General features: G+C 41.6%; 1 protein-coding gene across 1 annotated transcript in view; it reads left to right on the top strand.

Moving 5' to 3' along the window:
- The window catches only part of tanc1b (tetratricopeptide repeat, ankyrin repeat and coiled-coil containing 1b), a 102029-nt gene that overhangs the window by 74347 nt on the left and 4383 nt on the right, over positions 1 to 23299 (top strand). Inside the window, exons 11-23 of the mRNA XM_053440146.1 lie at positions 3357 to 3588; positions 4061 to 4227; positions 6996 to 7603; positions 9248 to 9356; positions 9572 to 9694; positions 13120 to 13356; positions 13710 to 13895; positions 14871 to 14949; positions 20659 to 20792; positions 20913 to 21036; positions 21153 to 21328; positions 21520 to 21652; positions 22702 to 22793. Coding sequence (XP_053296121.1) covers positions 3357 to 3588; positions 4061 to 4227; positions 6996 to 7603; positions 9248 to 9356; positions 9572 to 9694; positions 13120 to 13356; positions 13710 to 13895; positions 14871 to 14949; positions 20659 to 20792; positions 20913 to 21036; positions 21153 to 21328; positions 21520 to 21652; positions 22702 to 22793 — 2400 coding nt within the window. The remainder of the gene's footprint in view (positions 1 to 3356; positions 3589 to 4060; positions 4228 to 6995; positions 7604 to 9247; positions 9357 to 9571; positions 9695 to 13119; positions 13357 to 13709; positions 13896 to 14870; positions 14950 to 20658; positions 20793 to 20912; positions 21037 to 21152; positions 21329 to 21519; positions 21653 to 22701; positions 22794 to 23299) is intronic.

Below are 23299 nucleotides of genomic sequence, written 5' to 3'. Positions count from 1 at the left end.
TAAACCTGACTGTTTGGAATGGACTGTTTACTCTGCCTGTGGTGGGGCTGGTTGCAGCTTTTCTTTCTGAAACTGTAAATGAGACCTGCAGTATCTAAGTGGCGTCAAGTAAAGACCTGCAGCAGGACTCAGTCCATAGAACTGAGTCAATGAGAAGTCCAATACTTCTTCTCGAAAATGTTTTGTCCCACACACTTGCAGACAGACAGAGATTTCTGGAATCAGCTGATAGATGATAGTCTGCATATCTGGAACAGCTTTTAAGATAATGTTCCTGAGTGTTTTTTACTTACGAGTGAACAGTTTGAATATTCCTGCATTTTAGTCATTCACACTTTGAGTTGGACCCACGCTCTGTGATACTTTCTCCCATTACGATCCAACTTGTTCAGTGAATAGGTCGTGCACTCCAGCGTGGTCCGTGGTAATGCTGCTTTCAGCTGTCTGTTGGTTTTATAATTAGGGGCTCCACATCTTGGATGCTGCTATTAAAGTGTCACAGTGGTTTGCTTTTGTCAATGACCCCGCTTACCGTCAGAATTTATATTTTTATAATCAGCATCTTGAAATAATCCCAGTGGCAGAAACTTCTCTTGTGTCTCTCTTGAATCTGGCTGCACCTGTTCTCTCTATTTACAAGACGTGCTCAGCATTGATTGGCAGCTTCATTGAAATACCTGAACAGTTTTTAAAAATGTATAGATGAGTGAAAGTTTCAGGCTTTCGCTAACATTGGCGTTTCTTTGCCTGCTGAAAGCTTGAATGATAAAGATGTGGAACCACTGTGAATCAGAGAACACTTTTCATTCACAGCTTTATAACACTGGACTCTTTTCACTGGACTACTTCAGCTTCGTGTTAAAGTTAGCGATTGCATGCTGGTGTCCCTCCAACACCTTCAGGGTTGAACACTCTTAATGTCATGGATTCCTTCTTTGTAGTGGAATGTTGCATGAGGCAACTATTGTACATCCTCCCTGTGCCAGTGGGACTTTTCGTTCGTGCACCAGACAGCTGACTGGATGCTACTGAGGCTCATCTAAATGTCCAAAGCAGTTTCCCTCAAGCCAATTATGGTGTAAAGTGTTTCCAGCAGACACCCGACAGCAGCTCTGCCCCTGTGATGTCAGAAAACTGATGCAACACCGTGCAGCTTCTGTTGAACTCCTCCAGTCCTTTTTAACCGTTGATTTAAACGTGGTCTCACAGAGGCACTGAGGTCATTAGGTTTTATGTTTTATCACAACGTTTATGCCTCCGACTCTTACACTGTTGCTCAGCAGTAAATTCATTGCGGGGCCAGTAGCACTGCAGATGCTCTGCGGATTGTTTCATCAGCGTTTGTTAAGACTCTGATGAAGCTGTCGTCTGCATGACTTGTACACGATGATAAGTTACTGCAGTCTATTTGGCAGCAGCCTGTTCAGAGTCATTGTATTCATACAAACATCAGCTAACTCGTATTTACTGTCTTCATTAAACATAACGGCAAAGTCTGTTTCCCTTAATTTGTTATACACATGAAATTACCCAAAAGAGAAGTGTTCCGCTGTCTCTCAGCGTTTGAAATTAATTTTCTCTTAATTCTTTTAAACTAAACGACCACATCAAAAGTTCTCTTCCTTGTGCGTAATGAAAATAAAACATTTGACTTGGCTGTTGTGACATCGTGGCTTAATAATAATAGGATATAGTACAAATTCCTCTCCCAGTGTTATATTATTTCAGTTTAGTTTCTTTCTTCAAGTTCCTTCCCTCTCATTATTGTGCCTTAATTATTATGAGGATTTGTAGAGGAACTTTCATTCCATGGTTTTTAAAAGCACCCTACACTGATTTATTGCCTGATTTTTTACACTCACCGGCAAATTTTGGGAGTTGGCAACTAAAGCCCAGTTCTGAGACAAATCAGTGTTCGATGTGTGAACTCTTCAAAAATGCCATTTGAGAGGCTCGTCAAAATGTCACCTCCTCCAACTAGATATCCAACTAAATATCCTGAAGTGTCGACACCATCAGCCAATTGGAGCGCAGGACGGGTCGACCCCGACACATTAAATGAGAGTTTCTCCTGATGAATGGTCAAGTAGTGTGTGACCTTCTGCCGCCCGTAAATTTTCTGCAAGATCGTGGATCACAATACTTCAGGTTGTGTAGTGAGAACTGCACAGTTATCCAACAACTTCGAAAGTAGGATTGTTGTATCAGATTGTTGTGTTCTTTACATTTCTGGTGCATTTAGATTTAGCCAAATAACTTTTCTTTGTAACTACCACATTACCCCTAAGAGACAGAAATGCCATTTTTGAATCACAGTCTCCCTGTTGAGTGTCATCATTACACAGCTCTACATTAGTGAGAATTGTTTACTGATTTTTATGTAGCCTTGTTTTTACATCTATAGATCATCTTTATTATTATTATTTCATTATTACTAGGCAAGGTTTCACCCACGTCTGAGCCACAGTGGTGGTCCTGAGATGGACACGACGTCTCTGTCTCTCGTTCCTCTCACACCACAGCAGCCCTGAACACTGGCTCACTGTGCCTCAATTTGTTATAGCTGAAGTGCTTGTGTTTGATTTATCAGTCCATGTGGTTTTTATTCTCTCCATTACAAATAAAAGAAATATGAATGCGCCATCAAATGTCACTGCGGTAAAGCTGAGAAGAAAGTATCGCCTGAAGAATTATAAAGCACAGTACACTATAATAAAATAAAATAAAAGACAGTGGGGGACTTTTTCCATGTCTGCTAAGTTTTATAAGCTTTGAGCTTTTGTCAGCGACTCTTCGTGAAGCTGGTCATCATAGTTGATGGAGCAATAGGCAGGTAGAGCCAGGGGAGGAAGACGTCACCTGCTCCAGCAAGTGCGTCAGCTCTTCTGGTTGTCCTGTAATTGGAACACAGTCATACATCCCCCAGGGCATCTCTCCTTCCTTCATCTCTATCCCCTGTTCCTCTCTTGTCCTTCCTCTGAGAAGCATGGCAGCAACCTGCTCTAACACTTTGTCTGAGGTGGTCAGCCATTGCTCGATTACCTCATCCCTTCTCTGTGGACTTGGACTAAATCATGTTCTTAACCTGGATAAAGTGATAATATATGTATTTATGAAGGCTATGAATATATAATGCATCATATTAATATTGGAACCACTGAGTTAGTTTTTTGCCAATAGCATTTCTTTTGTAAAGGCTTTGACGTGATTAAATACTCTCAGGTTTGCATATTGTATAATTCATCACTTAAACAAATTGACACTCGTCAATCATCACTCCAACATGTTCTAATTCATCTTGAGTCTGGGTTCACCCTGTCTTCATCTGCTTCTCCTCCCTCTTGTCTGTGTTCCAGGTGGTGGCGTATCATTACTGCCAGGCGGACAACACGTACACCTGCTTGGTGCCGGAGTTTGTACATAGTATTGCAGCCCTGCTGTGCAGAGCTCACCAGCTCGGTGCGTACCGGGAGCTGCTGCTGAAAGAGCCCCACCTGCAGAGCATGCTCAGTCTGCGCTCCTGCGTCCAGGATCCGATGGCTGCTTTCCGGAGGGGGGTCCTGGAGCCACTAGCTAACCTTCGTAAAGGTAGGAGAGAGTTGCCTAATATTCCAAAATGTCATGCTTGTAGGCGTGTTCTGTTCTGAATATAAAAAACATCTGCCAAACAACTTTAATGACTGAAGAATTCATTTAATTGGCTGTTTCTTCAAGAGACAGCTTGCAAACATTATATGGCTGTCCAATAGGATTTAGATATGTATGAAAATATTCATGGGCAAGGGAAAGATTGTTTTATTCCTTCCCTTTAATCCAACCAGCTACAACTGAAAGTAACTGTTAAGGTGTTGGGAGCAGTGGTTGGGTAGATGATGAATCTAATTAAGATAAAGGTTCTTACCGCTAAAACTCACTGCACCATTGAGAGACTGGAGTTTAGTTGCAGTGAAATAAAACAATTCTCTGTACTTTCACCTAGGGGCAGTTTAGTTGGATCTAATAATGTGACCTCACTTCACCATCCTCTTACCTCCCTTAACTCCCCTGTTTGTGTTTCCAGAGCGTAAGATTGCAGAGGAGGACCACATCATCTTGATAGACGGGCTGAACGAAGCAGAGTTTCATAAGCCTGACTACGGGGACACCATAGCCTCCTTCATCACAAAGATAATTGCCAAGTTCCCCTCGTGGCTCAAACTCGTGGTCACTGTCCGGGTAAACTTGCTGGTAAGGAAAAACTGAATGAAAACACATTGTGCTGAGCTTGTAATGTCGTACCACAAATATATTCTATTCAAACTATCATTGTTGAGACGGCTTAAACATTTTAAACGAACCTGCCTGTGTGAAGACAGAGGGTATCTCAGATGGCAGGCAGCAGAGCACATACCTCCACCATTGTCGAAAAATCCTTCACCTGAGTGTCTAGTTCGACATGGAAAAAGGAAAAGGAAGGGGTCTGATAACCTCAATTATTTATTTATCATAAAACCCAATGTAAGTGAAAATAAATTCCCTAAACCGCATCGGCCAGAAAACTTTGAGCTCTTCTCAGGCCAAGGTCACATCCCTCTAACAAGTTAAATAAACCCTACAAACAAAACATGGAAACACAACCTCCTCGTCTAGATAATAATCAGTCGGTGTGTTACCTTGGTTCCAGAATTCTCTCAATACAATTGTTCAACGTGACAATGTCAGTTAAAAAAAGCAACAGACCATGTGTCAGAGTCGCTGTCACTTCTCGATGCTCTTGCCTACTTGACATCAGACCCTATAGATTTTGATAGTTGCACTGATCTGCTCCAACTCGTCCTACTCTATACTGTCTACAGTCTTTTTTTTATCATATTATCATAGATATTCAAGAGGAATGGAAGTATCAGGAAACAAGAGTGCAGAACAGGAGCCAGTCACTTAAAACGAGACTAGCTCGGTGACAGTAGGTCGACGAGTTACAGAAATGAGCTGGGCCTGAGTTGAACTCACTCTGGCAAAGGCTGAGGCTCCTGTTTGCTTGATGAGACACACGACGGCTGATATTTATTTAATAAATTTCTTGCTGAGATGAAGCGCTGAGCCTGGAATAATAATATGATATTTGACTGTCATCCAGAACTCACTTTATTAATACTCAGGCAGTGGCCATGCTGAGGGTAATGTCCATGAATGTGCACTCTACAGCTGAGTCCATTTGTTGATACACTGCTACTGTGAGAAACGATTAAATTCTCTGTGAGGTTGTCTGAATGTGTTAAATCAATATATTGTAGCACTGACACTTTGTCTTCAACTGTTCACATCTATCAATCCGTCAGATTGCGTTTCTGATCTGCAGGGATGTTCCAGTCGACAACATACAAGGCAATTTGCTTAGAATGTTTCTGTGAGGAGTGTAGGTGGAGTCTGACTGACATTGTTATGTTTCTGCGCTGGCAATGAGACATTATGCTTTCAGGTTGTTTATCCCTCCCATTCTCGTTATATATCCTGATTTCTCAGGAACGCCTAGATGGAAATTCTTCTAATTTGGCTCCAACCTTCACCATGGATTAGCCATTGTTTAACGATGGACAACTTTATAGCTCTTCAAAGCATATATCAACCCCCATAATCCCTGACTCCTCATTGCTATTGGACAGGAAATGGACACAATTTCTGTCATTTTAGTTTGTTCGGATCGCCCCAATGAATGTTTGAGTATAACGTTTTCATTGATTTTGGATTTAATACGTATTTGATGCTATAAAAAGAAGGTGAAACATCACAATGGACAACTGAGAATGTGGAGCATTCGTTTTAGGGATATTTTTGCTTAATTTCTGGATTATGAGAGTAAATGGAGACATGTCATGCATCTTTATGTTTAGTCTATTGGAGAAACTGATGAGTAAAGGTATAAAGGTGAACTTCACTGTCACGGCATGATGTTCTGCAAAGACACTTATTTTCTAGCCATTATTTACCATAATAACTCTGGAACAGAAAGGAAGGTTGTGACTTTATTTCCTGCAACTTATCAGCTGGAGGAAGCAAAACAACCGAGGTGGTAACTTTAGTAATTGGAAGCAATTTGTATCGTAACCTCTGAACTCTAGAGTCAGTTTTCATGTCACAGTGTCTGAGGTCCCTTTTGTAGATTAACAATGGAAAAGCCAGCATTTTCTGAAGCTGTGGTAAGGAAGGAGGAAAGGAAGCCTTGAAAAAACATTCTCAGTTTGTAACAACAGAACTAAATTTGTGAGCAGAGGTGTCATGAATAGTGTCACAGTTCTGGCATTTGCTTGCAAAAACTAATATCTGACATATCTGTGAGGTTTTAGTAGCACCTCAGCCATCTTGTGGATTATGATGAGTATATTTCATTGACTCTTGGGTGTGTGGGTATTTGTGTTTGTTTGTTTGTGTGTGTGTGTGCGTGTGCGTGTGTGTTTGCAGTACCTTGTCATGATGAAATAGAGGAGTGTTATCTCACTGAGGTGATGCTTCTCTAGCCTCAGACAGGCAGGGGATAGGAGGATTAAAGTGCATTGATTTCTCCAGCCCCCAGGACATAGATTGAAATGTGAGCTTCGGCTCAGACCTCTGGCCACCGGCTGTCCTCTACCTCATCCATCCCCTGCCTCGTAATTCTCACTCTCCCCGATCCGGTTTGCTGTAGACACATTTCCAACAGTAACAGGCTTCTGCTTCGGCCTGATAGCTCAGTGTTGTGTTTGCTTCCCTCTCGCTTAAAGACTCTGATAGTAATCGCAGACGGGCACATTTTTATTCAAATGGCAGGTCTCAGGATGTGAACGATGCTTTTGGGCATTATTATTCTGTTTGTATGTTGTGGTAATGAGAGATACAATTCATACCGCAGAGACTATAACTCAAATGTTATGTCTGAGATTTAATTAGGATTTTTTTTCTCATTGTTACAGAAGGAAATTGAGCATCATGGTTTCTCAGATAAAACCGACTTACACGTTTTTATCCTGTGTCTTCCACAGGAGATCACCAGCCTTTTGCCCTTCTCCAAGATCTCCCTGGATGACTTCAATGACAACGTAGAGATAAGCAATGACCTCAACGCATACATCCAGTACCGTATCAATGGCAGCAAAGAAATCATGAACAATATCAGCCTGAATGGGAAGGCGGACCCCATCACCGTCGGCAAGCTCAGCAGCCACCTGATCTCCCGCAGCCAGGGTTCCTACCTGTATCTCAAGCTCACCCTGGACCTGTTCGAGAGAGGCCACCTCGTCATCAAAAGTGCCAGCTACAAAGTGGTGCCCGTCTCGCTGGCCGAGCTCTACCAGCTCCAGTGCAATATGAAGTTCATGACCAATTCGGCCTTTGAGCGCTCGCTGCCCATCCTCAACGTGGCGCTCGCCTCACTGCACCCCATGACGGACGAGCAGCTGTTCCAGGCCATCAACGCCACTTTCGTCCGAGGCGAGCTGCCGTGGGAGGACTTCCAACAGCGCATGGAGCTGCTGTCGTGCTTCCTCATTAAAAGGCGGGACAAGACGCGCATGTTCTGCCACCCGTCCTTCAGAGAGTGGCTGGTGTGGAGAGCTGACGGAGAGAGCACGGACTTCCTCTGTGACCCAAGGTCGGTACTCTGCCTTTTACTGAAACGCAGTAACTCAGCATCTCCACCTGTAGAGCTGTGTGTCACTATAACAAGTCTGCAGTCAGGCTAGCTCCAGGATCTTGCATCTACAACCTGCAGTAAAATGTAATTTAATACATGATGATAATCACATGGCAGTAGAGAAAATTATTCTCAATTTGACATTTAATCAAAATCAAAATAGCAAGCACATACATGTTTAAGGATTAATCATTTGCTCCTGAGGTTTTTACCTCTCAGTTTGGTTCTGAATTTGTTATTAAGGATGTGTGAATCAAAGCTGCCTGTTTTGGAGGCAAGGTAAACGGAGATAAAGGACTAAGTGCACAGAGTAAGTCAAATGTTTGGTTCTAAGTTTGAGTTGAAAGTGAGATTGAGTGTTGTTATGCTCCTTCTCCACTGGTCAAATAACCCACTTACACCCACTGATGTCTGGCTTTTCCCTGCAAAGGGAGTGGATACAATTCACGTTCACTCCCGGGTCAAATGACCGCAGCAGACATAGTTTTTAATTTGCTCCAGCTCAGACACCAAAAGAAACAAACATGACACTTGGGTGAACGTGCAAATTTGGAGAGACATCGAGTTGAGAGAGCACCTCAGTTTCCTTAGAATTTGTGATGTCAAAAACGAGGCCCATAACCTGGGGAAAAAAACAGAAAGGTTAACTCCTCTACAGGCAAAGGGAAAGGAATCAATGGCCTTAGTAAGCGGGTTTACTTCCATTAAGAAAAAGTAGAGTTTATTCACTAATTTGGGTGTAAAAGAGGTATCAATTACCTCATGGGCCTGTTTTTACTAATGGACGTACCAATCGATCATAAGGAAAAGACTACAACATGAAAATGTCGGCCTTAAATATTCACATAATTTTTACTGTAATCTATTTACTTTTTACTGATTTTACTGTGTATTCCACTTACATTCACGTTTTTAGAGGATATTTAAATCTGCTGGATATGATCATAGTTTCTAGTTGTGCCCTCCTTCATGTTCATCATAATTATAGTTTATTTTCTTCACGCACCTTCATTAGAGGCCTCACCGTTTCCCTCACCGCTGCTCATCAGTATCACTCTACTGGTGATACTGCTGGTGTTCGTACAAGGACCAGAGGCAAGCTTTGTATTTTGGTCATTCACAGCCATCCAACTCTGCCATCACAAAACAAAGGCTCGAGAGTCTGGCACAGGGAAAGGCACATGCACACAAAAAGCTTGCTGTACTGCCTCTTAGAGAAATTCTTAACTAGATCAAAGTGATATGCAGTCATGCATGTCCTTTTAATGAAGTCCGGCATTAATTAGCGCAATAGTGTCTGAGTGAAGACTGAGAGGAGAACCAAAGGGGTTGGACACTTGTTCCTTCAACCGTCTTCACGCCAGTGCCAAGTTGCTCCTCATGACCAGGATAAATAAAGTAATTTAATGTTAGGCGAGGCAGATGAACGCCAAACGCACCAGACAGATCCAGAGTTAAACATAGAGCTGAAAATCATATGGGAATGTTTGTGTACGTATAAGTATGCACAAAATAAATTAACATACTTTCCATAGTATATATACATATGTGAACTACATATTCTTCCGTACAGCTGACTCTCTTCTCTGTTTTCTAATCCAGGACCGGCCATGCTCTCATGGCTTTCATGTTGTCCCGCCAAGAGGGGAAACTGAATCGCCAGCAGACCATGGAGCTGGGACATCACATCCTCAAAGCACACATCTTCAAGGTACAGCTACTGAAACTAAACATACAGTCTGCATTCCTCTGTGGTTGAAATCCATCCCCTCATGGAATTTCATGGCGCTCACTCTCTGTTCATGTGTTGTGGATAAGCCATGGGATGTGAAGTCAAACACTGACAGCTTGTGCAGCTCATGTTCACTGATGTTATGTATGCATTCATATATGCGTGTGTCTTTCTCTGTGTGTGTGTGTGTGCAGGGCCTGAGTAAGAAAACAGGTGTGTCATCCAGTGTGCTGCAGGCTTTGTGGATCAGCTGCAGCGCCGATGGCCTTTCTGCAGCTCTGGCCTCCCTGAGGAACCTGTACACCCCCAACGTCAAGGTACAGATGTTCTCTAGCTTGTGTTTGTCACATGGACCTGATACTATCAGCCCTAATTAGATTAGATCAATGCTGATTGGATAATGAAAATCAACTAATGATAGTTTTGAAATGTCATCTTAAAGGGTTTTCAGTCAATATAAACAGAATCTTCGGTGGGAAAAATTACCTGTTGAATAAAGAAAGATTTATGGAATACTTGATTAACAAAATGATCAATAGTTGCAGCCCAAAATTACAACCCCTCTTTCCAGTCAAAATCATTTTCCCTAAAACTCTCGAATCCAACTTCACAATGATTAGTATGCAAAGTGTTATTAGTGACACCATTAAATGTCCTCCCTGATTGCTTTTGTAATTGCACAGATGACAATCAAGTTGTGAATCATAGGAGATGTCACGCTCTGCTCCTCACTCATTCTGGTGAAAGCTCAGCACAGACTAACAATTGAAATCGCCCATGAAAAGCAGCATAAAGATCCTCATTGGCTCAGACTGATGCATCTTGATTTATTGGCCTCAGCTCGATCCGTGGGCTTCTCTCGTTTGTACGACTGTCATTGTCAGCCAGGTGAAAGTGCAAATGAATACGCATGTAATTATACCCAGTCCCATTATCCAAATGGACTGTGAAAATAAAAGAGCTTGAACTTTTCTCCTTCAGCTCCAAACTTTTGTCATATTAGCTGTAGCTCTTTAATCCATTTTTCATTTAGCACAAAGAGGATTTGCGGTTCCCTCACATAATATACATATGAATTCACATTTCTTCCTCCTAGATTCCACCTTTTCGACTTGCCATTCATTTCATTTTAAAATTACAATACATCCTATATTTCTTTCACTATTTCCCTTTTTTTCTTCTTGCTAATGTGTCTCAATAAGTGAATGTCTTTAATGTAAAGTGTACCGATAGATCTAGGGCAGAGGAGTCAGTGGACTGCGGTCTGGATCTAGACGGTGTTCTTTTTACACCAAGACCTATAACTGATCATTTTGACAGAGAATTTAAATTTTAACTGCTTCCGATTTTCTAGCCATTATGGCAGTGGTTGAGCGTTCCGGGAAACTCGCAGACCACTTGCATAATCATTTCATGTGACGTCTCTCAGCCAATCGTAACTGAAGGAGAATGAGCATTCGGGGTCGTGTCGTTGAGTGAAATACACAGACCAGGGAGAAACCGGAGAAGTGAGTCAGAGAAAATTAACTTCACATCATGTGCTCTAAAAAGAGAAAGGTAGACGGCAAAAAAAACAGCGGGCAGTTTGAAACCAGTTCATTATGTTCCAACTGCTGTGATTGTTAGAAACTGCAATGTGAAACTACCATGGAAACAACACATCATCATCATACATCATCACAGCCTAACTTTAAAATCGTGGCAGGACAAGCCAGAGCTCAGTTCTATCAATGACCAAGAAAAGTGAGAGTGTAATACAAGAGCTCAAGAAAGAAAAGCAGGTGTTAAAGCTAAGTTAAGTTAAGATGAATTGAATTTGTTAGAAAATTTGTCATATATATTGTATATATTTACATGATAATTATATTATTGAAATATTTTTTCTAAAGCTGTCTACTAAGTATTTAATTTTTTACTTGACATGAGAGAATATTTTTTTGTTGTATTATCATATTACTTTCATAGTCATGACATACAGACATTTATAGTCTAATGTTTAAATATATAATGCATTAAATCATAATGCTAATTTGACAACTGACCTCATGTTCCAGACGTTTGCTCAACACAAATTTCTCTATCTGGACCTCTCTGAATTTGAATTGAATACCCCTGAACTAGGGTGTGTTTGTCTAATGTGAGTGATAAAAGACCTAAATGTTGGCAGGACTCCTCTGCTAACACACTGGATGCCAATCGCCGATATGAATAAGGTACATGAAAGAGGCTGTTAGATCTAGTTTGAGGCGTTTGATCTAATATCCCTTCCATTTAGTGGCTGAGTTTCTGGGCTAATATAGTCAGTTCCATGTTACACGTAGTGAAAAGCCAGTAATGTGTCACGCGCTGGCCGGGCATTCTCCACTTCATCTAAGAAACAAGGAAATTAAAAAAGGTTTTGAGGAAATTGGAATGTCGATAACAGATTAAACGTGTCCCCGGGGGAAGTAGATGGAAAATGCAAGGACCCAAAAGGTCAGTACAAGATGAATGGGGAACAAAAAAACAAATATTTTAATATATCGTATAATTTTTATTATAAAAGATTTAACTGGCTGCCATATTTGTTTAGTTAAGATATATTTGTTCATACTTGTTGTTTAATGATTATTTCTTCTGGAGGTCAACACAGTTGACGCACTGCGATTATTAACCAACTGTTCACCATAACACTAATTAGACAAATGATCGTGCTCTGCAGCTTCTACCTCCCACATTTATTTTGAAGCAGTGAAAAATGTTCCTCTTTCTCCTAGAAAGGCTTTTACTTCCAAATAAAGTATCGTCGCTATGAGCAAAATTATGTTGCATCGTTCTTTTTCATTAGCGCTTCTGTGGTGTTCCATCACTTTCTGTCATCGTCTGCTTGTGAGTTATTGTGTTTAATATCGCTGGAAGAGACAGTCGCAGAATGACCTCGTTCTGTCCTCTGAGGAAAAAAACAAAACAAAGAATGGTCCTTAATTTATTCCAAACAGGATCCCGCAAATAACACAATTTAATTTCCTGTTGTCAGATACTCATTTGGCTCGAAGCTTGTGTTTGACTTAGCATTTATTATTGATTTCCTCATCATGGATCAGAGTAACACACTTAATAATTTCCCATCAGTAGAATGTGACCACTTCATTCGGTGTCTGACCTTTGCTTGTGAGAAAATCTCGAGATTAGGCCAAAGCTGTTTGAGCTTTTGCAGAGAAATAAATTACACATTTATCTTAGAATCGTAGATCATGGTTCTGCTGTTTAAATTAGTCATTATCCATATCCACTCTAAATCCCTAAAAGTCAGAAACCACAAAAAATTGAAGAACCCATGAAGAAGTGGGGGAATTTCTTTAATGGCAAACTCATGCTGTTAAATTGAAGTTAAGATCCCTTTATATAGATACCTGCACAGAAATGCATTTGTGTAATGTTGTCAAATAGTGTGGAAGAATTGTTTTATCTGCCTTCAGGGAAATTGTAAGATGAATACTGAGTGCATAACGACTCACATGATTAAACAAAGCCGGATTTTGACCTTGAAACTGCAGCAGGGCAGTCTCCTGTTTCTTCACTTTACCAACTACATTAATCTTTAATTGAGTTACCATTAAAATACATATTTTCTGGTGTTTTGAGTAAGTGGGCGTCCAATTGGAAATAGCTTGGAGCTGCAACAGGAGCACGGATGGTCGAGTAATATTTTATAACAATGTTCCAACTCCTGCTGTGTGTGTTTTCCCTTTTGTACACTCAGGTGAGCCGTCTGCTGATGCTGGGCGGGGCCAACGTGAACTACCGCACCGAGGTCCTGAACAACGCGCCGGTGCTTTGCGTCCAGTCCCACCTCGGTCACCAGGAGATTGCCTCTCTGCTGCTGGAGTTTGGCGCCAGCGTGGATGTGGTGTCTGAAAATGCCATGAGCCCCCTCTGCTTCTCAGCTGCTGCAGGACACCTGGGAATCGTCATGCTGCTCAGCAAGAGGGGGGCGAAGGTGAGGGAGCCTGATTTTTGATTAACCACCTACTCCTGAGGTGCCATGTTGATGTAGTGCTTAGAACCGGTGCCTCACATCAAGAGGGTTCCCGGTTTGTAGCCTTTCTATGTGGAGTTTGCATGTTCTCCAGTGTCTGCGTGGGTTCTCTCTCGGTACCTCAGCTTTGTCCTACCGCTTGCTTCTATAAAAAAAGATGAGTTAGGAATAATCTTCTTTGTCACCTGCACGGACTTTACTCAGCCTCGTGGATATTTGTGGTGATTTAAACCTGCTGCACCTTCACCCGAGGTGTTGGAGGTATTTTCTGGGTCCCCGTGCGAGAATAACCAAGACTCCTGTGTGTCTGCCAGGTTGATCACGTGGATAAGAGCGGCCAGTGTGCTCTGGTCCATGCGGCTCTTCGAGGACACCCAGAGATTATCCAGTACCTGCTGGAGCTGGAGTGGAGCGCCGAGGGGCAGCAGCAGGACAGCGCTCTGAAGAACAAAGCTCTGCAGCAGGCTTTGATAGCAGCCTCCAGCATGGGACACACACAGGTATGACTGACACACATTTTACTTTACACTTTCCAGTCCCCTCATGTTCAAAAACACTTCATGAAGCTGAAGATATGATAAAGAAACTCCGGGGAGGTTTTTATGTCCTCATAATGAAACCATAGCTTTTAACAAAAATAAATTAATTTGCAAGAGAACCTGAAATTCTCTCGATGTCAAGCGAGAACTTCTCTTCCTCAGTCTGTGTATCTCTCACTCAGAATCTGTGCGTTTGCCTCCCTGCTTGCGCAATAGATTTAATTAATTCTGTGGAAAAAGCTGCATTTACCAGCCCTTCACAAAATTGAAACAAACTAGACTCACAAACAAACAAATGCAGATGAAAAACATGTGGTCCTTAGAGGAGCCTGCTACTGACTCCCTTATATATAAACATTATATAGTGCAAAAATGAAAGATTTACTGAATTGAAGGCACAGGAGCACGACACTTAGGCTTTCCTGTGTATTTCCGCAGCAACAAGAGCAGATAGAAATTTCAATTAAATCTGAGCACATCTTTACTTCAGTAAGGACGACTTCGAGATTGAAGTGTTATTTGGCCTTGTATGTTTGAAAGCAGCATCAAGGATCAACCACAGCGCACTGCCTTTGGCTGCCCAGGTGCAATTTAGGCTCAAGGTTTATTTTGGCTCCCTCATTAGCTGGAATGGGATCCCGAGGCCCGGTTTAGAATAACAGAAGTGGGCCAAGCCAAGCTGTCAACCCACATATAGAAGGAGACCCCATTAAAGTTCAAGTATTAATCAGATTGTGCTCAACTCACCTCACCTCACAGAGAGGTTCAGGCAGCGGCGGTGCTCTCGTCTCGTCTGCTGTGATTAATTAGGAATAATTTGCTCAGGCAGCAGTATCTGATCTTTTTTGTTTTTGCACGTTCCATAACCTCTTGAAGTCTTATTTGATATCTTGTTCTAAAACAGTATGCCATTAATCTAGGTTTCTCTTTTGGCAGGTTGTGAGCAGCTTACTGGCTTTGAGTAATGAGCACGCTGTGCAAATTGATAGCCACGACACTCTGTGGGGAGAGACAGGTATGTTTTCATCCATCTTTTTGCATTACATGGCTCTGCTGTCTTCTCACCTGCTGGTTTAGCATTCTGGACCACACTGCTGTGATCTCACAGACTCGGATCCCTCTCCTCCACAGTAACGCTCCCAGCCATGCCAACCGTTCCAAGTTCTCCTGTGCTGTACTTTTCTGCTAAAAGCATTACTTATTGTGGTCATGTGGGTTTCTACTCAAAGTTTGGTCAACACAGCATTTCCTCTGAACAATCATTTTCCAACATGCTGCTGGTATTTCAGCTACACCATCCCTCTGGTGCTCTGTGTTAGGATGCTGCCAAGAGTTTGGGCATTTTTGAAGTCTCTCCACCATCTGCTGTATGCATTGCTAGTCATATTTAGGTTTTGCAGGGGGGAGTGCAGTAGAATTACATTTGGAACAATAGACTTTCACTTTAACTGTATGCATGTAGCTGGTGATTTTAGTTAAACCATTTTTCAGAGGCTTCTACAAAGACTGTGCCGGATTTAATAAAAAAGATGACAGGAAGTGAGAGACTTCGATGAAGTATAGGGTAATTTGAAAGAAAAAATTATATGAGTTTTCGTGAAGAAAGTCTTAATATTCCGAGGTGAATGTTGTAATATTGCAAGAAAAAAGTAATTGAGGCTATGTGTCATTTTAGAGGGGAATATTAGAAGTTTTTTTATAAAGATTTCACAAATCACTGAATACATTCCTCTTTTGTGGAGGAGGAATTGTTTGGAAGTGGTCGCCATCGTTGGCACTGTGTGATATTTAAAAGAGTGAAACTCCAGTGAGCACAGCTTCTCTTTTCTACCTATTACCTATATGTTTTGTTTTCGTAATATTACAGTTATTTAATATTCTTCAGCATATGACAGCATCCTGTGACAATCAGAATCAATAGTCATTGGGAGCCTGGCTGTTGTTAAAGAGCCTTTTGAGATGGATTTAGGTAATGGTGCAAAAAGCCATGTGGAGCAGCAGGGAACAATATGAAGTCTAAAAGCAGCAGCAGCAGGAGGAGGTGACGACGGCGGTCAGCTGTAACCCTGGTGACATGAAAGCTGAACAAAGTAGCACAGAGCAGAATTTTATTCGACAGAAATCATCCACTGCACGTCCACATCTACAGAATTATAAAACACTGTGAAGCATCTTGATCGATTTGTTGAAGTCACTGCAGAGGTGATGTTCTGATGAATGCAGTCAAGTACTAAATATATTTCTGATTCATTATGTTAGTGTGAGACACATGTAATGTTCTTGCGACAGATTTGTTCAGGATTTTTATGGAGAAATGGTTTGAAATGGTTCATCTCATCTTAAGTGTGAGTTTTATGCTGCGAGGTCAGTGATCTGAGCTATACATTTTCAAATCGCACCTCTTCTAATTTGACAGCAACTGTGATGCTCTGATGCTTGTTTGTGCACCGTCATACCAGAATAGATTAAAAAAAAATAGTCTCTTGTGTCTATCTCAGTTAAAAGCCAGCAGCGTTTATCAGTTAAAGTTTGGTGCTGCTCCAGGAATGTAGGTCAGCCTATTAGTGGAGAGGCTGTCCACAGCGTGGTTAACGGGCGCTCGTGCTCTGCTAAATGACGGAGGGCTTTTAGACCTTATTATTGTCCCTGACACAAAGAGTCGTCACTCTGAAATATTCCTCAATATAACTGCTGCTCTGTTCCCATTGATGTGACTAGAATCTGTGTTCTGGTACAATAGAAACACCTGCCTGCTCCATTTGGAAAACATATTCCGGTTTTTTAAAGCTTCCGTTCACATTACTAAACCTGATATGTAGCTTAGCTGCAAAACCAGGACCCGTTGACCACTGGTATAAATTTTAGAAATGATACTCTCACATACAATGGAGCCTCCTATAGCTTGAGTCCAGTTTCCATCTCAGCTCTGTTTACTCATAACTTCTGACGTCATGGAAAGCTAACAGTACAAAGTCTTATGCTTTGGCATCGACCTCAAACAGAATTTCTCCCAAATAGTCTGAACTATTTATTAAATCAGGAGCCTTTCACAGGTAACTGTATTCTGTGCTTTTGCTGATATGAAAACTTTCATTCTACAGAATAAGCAATGCATTTATGTTAACATTTAAAAGATAGTTTGTTAATAATTCAAATTTTATGTATTTGGTTACATGGGTGTTTTATTTTGTAAGTATGGTTATTTATAAAAAGGTTTATGGTTAAACTCTAAAATATCTGTATATATGTCATATTTTCTGATATGTTGGTATCAGAAATGTTTTTCTCTTTTAATATCTGTCTTGCTATTCACCCGGAACTCGCCCAGGCTTCCTCCCAAACCTTTGACAAGGCTGCATATTTTCACACCCACTTATTAATCATTTAAAGTGAGATCCTGGCTCATCCATATTCATGTAGAAATAGGTTAGTAAATACAATTATCACCACAATGTAGATTCTGCCCCCAGGGTTGTGTTTTAAAAAGAAACTAACTAAATATCTAGTTGTGCATCACAGATTGAAATGCAGCAGGGCAGGAGCTCACTACCAGCAAACAGCATAAATGATTTTCACTTAACGATTCATGAAAACTCAGTTTCCCCTCAGTTTGCTGCCTCTCAGCGTGTAGGTTTAATTTAATAATCCATCCTGTTAGTAGCCGATGCTCTGATGCACAGACTGCCAGAACACAAAGTTCCTGAAATATCCTCTGAAAAACTGGCCTTTCACCGTTCTCTCTGATTAAAACTTCCGCCAAGAATCTGTCTCTATCTCCCATTTAAAATTCAGTGGAATATTATATCTTTATGCAAATTGACCCAGGGTCTCTTCTGCTTAAATAGAGGCAGGCTCATTGCATTGCACATCTGTGCAGGCTTCATCTTTTAAAATCCATCTAAGGATGTAAAGCTCCTCTTGTTATGCAAATAACGCTTATTTAACTGCAGACAACCATTCTCATTGTTGTGAACACGCAGCAGCAGCTGGATTAGTCTAAGGCAAAGAAAATAGTTTTCTGTTGAACGTGAATTTTTCCATAAATCAAATTATAATTTTATGACATCATACAGCAAATGTATATCATTAGCGGCACTTATTTGAATGGAAATGATCAATTTAATTGGAAGCATATATTTATATATTTATGTTCGAGTAAGGATCTATCATCAGTTTAACTTTGAGGGTAGAGTTCTATCTTTACTTATCTGTGTAGTAGAGTTTGTGTGTTTATTAGAATGGCTGCCGACTGCCATTAGTGTTATTTCTATGCTTTTGTGTTGTCAATAGTCATGGCTGAAGGAATTATGTTTACTGTTGGTTCATATTCTGTAGGTCCAGACATTTGTGCCTCTGTAGTCTATTTCTCAGGAGCAGAGTGAGGGAATTAGACTCAAAGATGGAGTCATTAGATTTGTGTTTTCACAGGTCATCTGTTTTTGATTGAGAAGTGGCTTCTCCCCTGGATTTTTTATGAAGAGATTCTAAATTCCAGACTCTTATCATGCTTGTACAAAAGGAATTGGAATTATGTGATGAAATGATTCTAATTCTCACAAACTTTCCGCTCATGAGCTGTTAATTGCTAAGTTAATTTCTGCTTCATTAATTTCTAGCTCTCATTGTTGAACACTGAATCTAGAGTTTGTTTAACAGAGGTGAAGGCAGAGCAACTTGTGCTCTGTAAAAAAAATACACTCTGCTACATCTCCAGGCTAAACAGGTTTTCCATTTTACAAATCACAAACAATGTCTCTGTGTTGCCTTTTACAAATTGCCTGCAACCTTTTGTAATTTACTTTTTTGGCAATTATTGAACCATACGTAATTGAGTCATTCATGAATTTAGCCCTAGGAATAATGTTAGACCCTTAAGCATTTTTTAAATGAATATCTCAAACTGAAATTTCATTGTTCTTGTCGGTGTCATGACGTTTTCTCCAGCATGGTGGTGAAATAGCAGTTTTTCTGAAAGTTATTATTCAGAGGCTCCTCCTCAAGACACTGTCAATGCAGATATGAGGGTGGAGCTAGAGAAGCAGGCAGAGGAGAGCTGAGTCGAGGCCGATGACTAGTTTAATGTAGAAGAAACGATAAATGAGACAGGATTTTATTGATAATAGAAGCAGAAGAAGTCACATAGTGTTGATGCTGTGATATAAATAAATATTTTGTAGAGATTACTCTCATGAATGGAACAAATGTTATAGCAGGAGGATGTGTGACTGGCTTAAATGCCTATTTCACACTCCAAGACTCTAAGCCTGATTTTCCAAATTGTGGAACTCAGGCGAAAACCGCAGCTCCTTTTCACAGGCCATCACCAACTGCTGTGTCATCTCTTCAGAAACATGATAAAAAAGGCTCCAACTTGATTTCTAGTCGCTAAATATGTGGACAAATTGGAGACCAACTAATCAGAGTGGAGCAGAGACACTAGTCCACGGATTCTCCTGATGAAAGATCATGTCTTTAAAATCGCAATGACTGCAATAGAGTTTAGAAAACACGTCAAAAGCCTATTGGGAATTTTCTGGACCCCGATGGCAGCTGACGTGCTGAGCCGGGTTTGGACAAACGTTTTGAAGTGATATTCTGTTTCGGGTCGTGTAAGTCTTGTCAGCTGGGCTGTTGTTTTACATTAACGCAAACAAACACAAACAAACAACAAACACAAGCTCAGTGCATTAACTGCATACGACTCAAATCAGGTAGTTTTCTCTCTGGCTCGGACGGGTTCAGGCAGACAATTCCAGCCTGAGTCGCCTGTAGACTGCAAGACTCCCGATCACAAGGCAGCAAGTTAAGTTGTGTGAACTGCAGAGGTGACTCGTCAACTTTGAAAGTCGTGTAGTCTGAACTCGGAGCATGAAGAACTTCTAAGAATTCAATGAACATCATCCCAGCTGTTGATAGTACGTCTATTGTTCCCCAGAACCATCCCAGGTGCTGCTAATGCTTCTCCCAGGAGCACAAACAGGAGCCTAACTTGAGCTGCTCCAAGTCTTCGTGCTACGCTGTGCTGCTTGTTTAGGAGATCCATATTTGGAGCAGATGGAGGGTGGGGTTGTTTGGCTCTCGGTGACTGTTCATCCAGACGGATGATGTCAGTCAGATACGGCACCGCCGATCTCTCTGAGGTGAATGTGCGAGCAGCGCTGCTCTGATTCCCGCTCTGTTTGTGCAACCAGCTCTCGTTTAAAACCGAACCCATCTGCCGCCACACGTCAGCAGCCGCAGATTAACTGTTCAAGGATCTGTCTGTGCTTTCTCCTCAGACTACAAGTTTACACTTTACATTGTTTCCCTGTTTTGTTTAAAATGCATTTGACAAAGAGTTCATTTTAGTTAATCTCGGTGTGTGAAAAAGATACACAATATAAACCCAAATTGTTTGACTTTGTTGTGCAATGTTCGCCTGCTGATGCATAAAAGGACTGATTGCTCATCTCTCTGTATAAGACGTGTGGAGCTTGAGGCAGGAATTCAATGACATTAATAAGCAGAATAACATAACTGTCTGTTTTTAAAGTCAATAAGAGCAAAACATGTCTCTGCTCATCTGGGAGCGAATGGAGCAGCACACATGTTATCATGTTCACTTCTGTTCCTGCTTCTCAGTGAGCTCTTCAGCTGAGTGTCGCTAAGTGAAATGGTTTAAATTCCACTTTTATTTCACTGTAACATGTTCCTGTGTCTGTGTCCCGCTCTCTTCTCTCTTAAGGCTTGACAGCGGCTGCCGGTCGGGGGAAGATGGAGGTGTGCAGCTTCCTGTTGGAGCAGGGGGCGGTGGTGCAGCAGGTCAACCGGCGGGGGGTGTCTCCCCTGTTCTGCGCTGTCAGACAGGGACACTGGCAGGTGAGAGAGCGGCGAGAAACTATTCACTCGACATTTTTCTGCTGCTGAATCTACTTCAAACAACCCGTGTGAACTTTAATTTGTAAATAATATCTGTTCATCGTATGTTTTCTCTGACAGATCGCGGAGCTGCTGCTGCAGCATGGTGCTGACATTAACATCAGCGACAAGCAGGGCAGGACCCTGCTCATGGTGGCCGCCTGTGAGGGTCACCTGAGCACCGTCGAGTTTCTGCTTTCTAAAGGTGAGTGACAAAAACATCATCCCCAGCACCACAGGACTCCCACCACTATTAGTCTCATTTTTACCAGTCATATCTGCCGTGGTTGACAAAGCTCTTCTGTTTTATTTGTCTTGCAGGTGCATCCTTGACTTCGATGGACAAGGAGGGGCTGACACCCCTGAGCTGGGCATGTTTGAAAGGACAAATGAACGTTGTGCAGTTTTTGGTGGAGAGAAGTGCAGTCATCGACCACACGGACAAGAACGGACGAACTCCGCTGGACCTCGCTGCCTTCTACGGAGATTCAGAGATCGTGAGTGACATGAGTTGAGGCTTGCCCAACACTCACCATGGGAGCGCTCACACATGTAAACAGACAAACTTCATTTAGGCTTAACTGAGAGCATTCCCTATTCTGTACTGAACACACATCGTTCCGCATTAACCACACTCTCCACTGTCAACAGACACCGTGCCTCTTTAACCCTCTGCGCCCTCACTTAGGTCCAGTACTTGGTGGAAAGAGGAGCAGTGATAGAGCATGTTGACTACAGCGGGATGAGGCCTCTGGACCGGGCCATAGGTTGTCGGAACACGTCGGTGGTGGTGACTCTGCTGAAGAAAGGGGCAAAGCTGGGTGAGAAGACGACTTCAAACTGTTTGCAGTTGATGTTGATGTTTTTGGTTTAGTAGAAGTTGGGAGAAGAAGCTACTGACTCAGACTTAATGTCTATTTTTGCATTGACAAAAATACTAAAAGGGGACATCTCTGTCTGCGTTTCCTGCATGTCATGACTCCTCTTTTTCATCCTGACGTTTACATTCCCCTGCGTCTGTCGCATGTTAAAACCAACATCAACACGCCCACTCACTTGCTGTGATTTTCTGGACCAAGGAGCTGGCAGCGAAAATGCCTGAAATTGTCCAGAGCAACTAACTCAGACATTTGCGTTCTCACATACAGCTCCTCCATAAAAGTCTCTAGTGTAGCATTTATTACCCTCAGTATTTTGTGTTGTTGTTCTGTCTCAGACGCTTTCATGGTGCTAAGAATAAGCTCAGACTAATTTTATGGAATGTTGTGGAGGAAAAAAAAAAAAATCTTCTTCCATTCCTTCTTTTCAATCGTTTGTGTGTGTGTGTGTGTGTGTGTGTGTGTGTGTGTGTACATCCTCTCCCTCGTGCTGCAGAGCTAATTTAAGAATGTGACTTATCATCTAAATGACATTCTTAGAGGTATCTGGGTCTGTGGCTTATCTGCGCTGCACCCTGCTGTCTTGGAAAAATAAAAGTTAGACCTTTTAAATTTCCCTTCAGCACAGTTAACACAGCCTGCATGCGTTTAGGGCCCAAATTACACAGCCATTTTAAGCTGAGTGACACATAATTGCACATTGTCACGCCTCACTTTTTTTTCAACACATTTTCATTTCACGTCAAATGACCACCCTTGTTGTCAAACCTTTTCTCCTCACTCACTCTTTCCCTCCCGACTCTCTTTCTTTTTAACTGCTTTCAATAAAACTAAGGCTACAGAACGTCTCCTTACGATCGATCAGGTACAATCTTTAGGTAACTTTACCTTGTACCAATTCCAAGAGAATACAGCGACCGTCTGTTGGTGACAATTACAACGTCCTAACTCGTCCTTCTTCCCCGCTCTGCTTTCCCTCTCTTCGCCAACAGGGAACGCTGCTTGGGCCATGGCGACCTCCAAGCCTGATATACTGATCATCCTTCTTCAGAAGCTGATGGAGGAGGGAAACCTGCTTTACAAGGTAATGTGACTTACCACAGAGCGAACTGCACTGTACTTATTAAAGGTTTCTTAGCTAATCTTCACTAAAAGAAAGACAAATGTGTCTCTTAGAAGAGAAATATCAGATATTGGGCTTGGCGACTTTGCCAAATATGTTTATTTTCCTGTCTTCCTGACATTAGTTCAGCCGGCCCCTCAAACTGAAAGACCTTGCTCTTGAAATAAAGATAGGAAACATCCTCATCACTGTGACACTATTCATAAGCAATCTATCAATGTCTTTTGAACTTTTTCTTATATTGCTATTGTTTGATTTTTTGCGATAATTATTGTTATTGTTTAATGGTTCTGACCTATCAGATATCCTTTTATTAAGATATAGAGCATTTTCCACCTTAGCTCATCATAACATAATGACTGATCTTCAAGCCCAGTGAAATGTAGAAAAATGAATGGATGTGTATGTTCCGCTCTGTTTACCAAAGGAGCCATTATCAATGTCTGCCATCAAACAGATAGAGTTTT

Source organism: Pleuronectes platessa, chromosome 14 (genome assembly GCF_947347685.1).
Source record: "Pleuronectes platessa chromosome 14, fPlePla1.1, whole genome shotgun sequence".
Classification (NCBI taxonomy): domain Eukaryota; kingdom Metazoa; phylum Chordata; class Actinopteri; order Pleuronectiformes; family Pleuronectidae; genus Pleuronectes; species Pleuronectes platessa.
This window is presented reverse-complemented; position numbering and strand designations above follow the sequence as displayed.